General features: G+C 55.0%; 1 protein-coding gene across 1 annotated transcript; it reads right to left on the bottom strand.

The window, feature by feature from the left end:
* Positions 1-312: 312 nt before the first annotated feature.
* LOC136526520 (3-ketoacyl-CoA synthase 1-like) lies at positions 313-2,349 on the bottom strand. Its single transcript, XM_066519164.1, has one exon. The coding sequence runs from the start codon at positions 2,297-2,299 to the stop codon at positions 692-694; it is 1,608 nt and encodes a 535-aa protein (XP_066375261.1). The 5' UTR covers positions 2,300-2,349; the 3' UTR covers positions 313-691.
* Positions 2,350-3,134: the final 785 nt, after the last annotated feature.

A 3,134-nucleotide genomic window follows, 5' to 3' on the forward strand; every position in this document is an offset into this window, starting at 1 on the left:
ATTTTTTATTTGTTACTACATGGGAGGGACCGATAATGACTTATGAGAAAAGAATAGGACCCATATGCAGCTGCAAGGCAACGATAGTCACGTTTCGAGTACACCTGTGAAGACTGATGATGAAAGCACTCTTGCTTCATGCTGATTTGTCAAGCCCACTCACCAACCACATTTGAATGATCGTCAACACTGTAAACACCGTGAATCAAATAAATAGCCGCCACATGCCTAACATCTTAAATCGTGGCACGAACATCGGCAGCCTGCAAACAATCTCTTTCATGGAGATGTAAAAAAAAATCTCTTTCATGGACGACCAACTTCATTTTTTTAAAGAAAAACCATTCTGACATAGTAGTACAATCTTTGGTGGAATAATTTACACGCATTCACATTCTACAACGGCTCCTTTTTGTTGTTCATCTACCATAAGCAGTACCATAATCTCCATTTCACTGTATACTAGTACGTCCTACCGCAATCATTAACCACCACAGCACTGAACGGTAATCCAATGTGTAACAACGCCTTGTTCTCGGATGCACTACCTGATGAAGAAACAAAAAAAAATTATACCCTTGTCTTCTTTTATCATCATAATACATAGTACATACAGTTCTCGTGCACTACTACGTCGTGCCTAGTGCAACTGATCCAACAGGACGTGATTCAGTCACAAAGGAGATGACGATCAGATGCACGCTTTTGGCGGGTAGCTCTGAATGCTGTCCACCCACGGGTTGCAGTTGCTGCCACCGCTGGAGCCGTCGGCATGCACGGGCGGCACGTCGCGGAGCGCGCGCCAGACGGCGCTGCTGCACTTGAATCCGGAGCCGAAGCCGATCTGCCACACGCGGTGGCCGTGGCGGACGCGGCCCTTGGCCTCGGCGTACGCGAGCTCGTACCAGAGCGAGCTGCTGCTGGTGTTGCCGAACCGGTGCAGGGTGCACCTGCTGGCCTCCATGTCCGCGTCCCTGAGCCCCAGGCTGCGCTGCACCTCCTCTAGCACGGCGCGCCCACCGGCGTGCACGCAGAAGTGCTCGAACGCGCGCCGGAAGTCCGGGATGTACGTACGGATGCCGCGGGAGCGGAGGACGCGACGGACCACGAGGGACCTGAGGAACTTGAGCTGCTCCGACAGCGGGAGCACCAGCGGGCCCAGGGTGGTAATGTTGGTCTTGAGTGCGTCCCCGGCGACGGCCATGAGCTCGCGCGCCAGCGACACGCCGACGCGGCCTGTGCCGTCCTCGTGCTGGTACACGCAGCCGTAGCACTCGTCCGCGGCGCCTTTGTGGGTGCGCACCGTGTGCAGCAGCCGGTACTTGGCGCGCCCAGCGTCAGCGCGGCGGTTGGACAGCAGCGCGGCGGCGCCGCCCATGCGGAAGATGCAGTTGGACAGCAGCATGGAGCGGTCATTGCCGAAGTACCAGTTGAGCGTGATGTTCTCGGTGCTCACCACGACGGCGTAGCACCCGGGGTTCGCCTGCAGCATGTCCCTGGCGAGGTCCACGGCGATGAGCCCCGCGCTGCACCCCATGCCACCAAGGTTGAACGACTTGACGTCCTCCCGCATCTTGTAGCGGTGCACCACCATGGACGCCAGCGACGGCGTCGGGTTGAAGAGGCTGCAGTTGACGATGAGCATGCGCACATCCCGGCGCGGGTCGATGCCCGTGGCAGCGAACAGCGCGTCGAGGCAGCCGAACATGACGGCCTCGGCCTCCGCGCGCGCCTCCGCCATAGACAGCCGCGGCGGCCGCGCCTGGATGCCCTGCGGGAGGTACGTCCGGTCGCCGAGCCCGGAGCGCCTGGTGATCTTGGTCTGGAACTCGAGCGCCTCCGCGTTGAAGCAGCCCGTGCTCTCGGTCATGTCCAGGAAACCCTCCTTGGAGATGGCGTGCTCGTCGCCGGGCCTGTAGCACGCGAAGTCCACGAGGTACACCGGCCGCGGGCGCTTGAGGAAATACACGGTCAGCAGCAGCACCGCCGCGGCGAGCCACGCGACGCAGGTGAGCAGGTCGAGCGAGTAGAGCTTGTCCGCGCCGACGAGCGAGTATGCCGCCGCCGCGAGGAGCGGCGGCGCGAGCGCGAGCGGGACCCATGAGGAGGGCGCTGGGATGCCGCCCGAGTGCAGGCCAAGGCGGACGTACTTGAGGTTGACGCTGCGCGCGAAGTCGGGCAGCTGACGCCGGATCTTGACGACGAAGCTGCTGGGCTCCGCGGCTGCCTCGGCCAAGTGCAGCTCGGCCGTGAGGCGCTCGCGCTCCATAACCACCGCCGTTGACGGCGCAGACTCCATATTGTCACCTCTGTTTGGACGTGAGCTAGGTGGCGACTTCTTTGCGCGGGACTTTGTTGTGTTGGTTGGAGTTGGGTAGAAAATAGACAAGGCCGGTGGCAAGTCAATTTATAGGCGTTTTGTTTGTTGCCGAGGAAAATGCCACGAAAGTAAACTGACGTCGAGCTGAAGTAGCTCGGGATAGATACAACTGCCATTTTAGCGGTCAAAATTCAGGTTCCAGATGGAACGAAATTTGCCACAAAAAAAAAAGCTTTGGATTTTCTTTTTACCCCATTTCTCGAATTGCAGAGAAAATTTGTTTTTGCTGACCCATCGACAGTCAGAAAATATTTTGGTTAAAGACCTTGGACGTAGCTTGATCCATTTTCATGCCGTGGAGGAAATTTTCTGCTTGATGTCGGGCGGATGCTTGACAGTATATGCCTGAACTCGCGGACTGCTAATCGATTGGAGCTGAGCTTGTACTCATTCTAGATAGGTCAGATGTATCGTGAGCTCTTTTCTTAAATTTAGTAAAATGACTTTATTTCTTATGGCTTGTGAGCAATGTAGTGGTAATGTATCAACTTATTCCATTTCATAAACGAAATAAAAAACTAAAAAAAATAAAATGACAATGAACTAATTCATTTCACAAACCAAACTAGGACACTCCTAGGATGGTCTAGCCGCCTACGACTCTAATCTTGTAGATCTTCTAGGGCGCTCGTCAGGGCACTCGTCAGTGGCTCGTCTTTTGTATGTTAAACTCTCTTACCTTTGTTCTCCTGTGCATTCGAGAAAAAAAAACAAACCAAACATCCCATCATTGACTTACATAAAATGATGTGAG

This window comes from Miscanthus floridulus, chromosome 2 (genome assembly GCF_019320115.1).
Source record: "Miscanthus floridulus cultivar M001 chromosome 2, ASM1932011v1, whole genome shotgun sequence".
NCBI classification, from domain to species: domain Eukaryota; kingdom Viridiplantae; phylum Streptophyta; class Magnoliopsida; order Poales; family Poaceae; genus Miscanthus; species Miscanthus floridulus.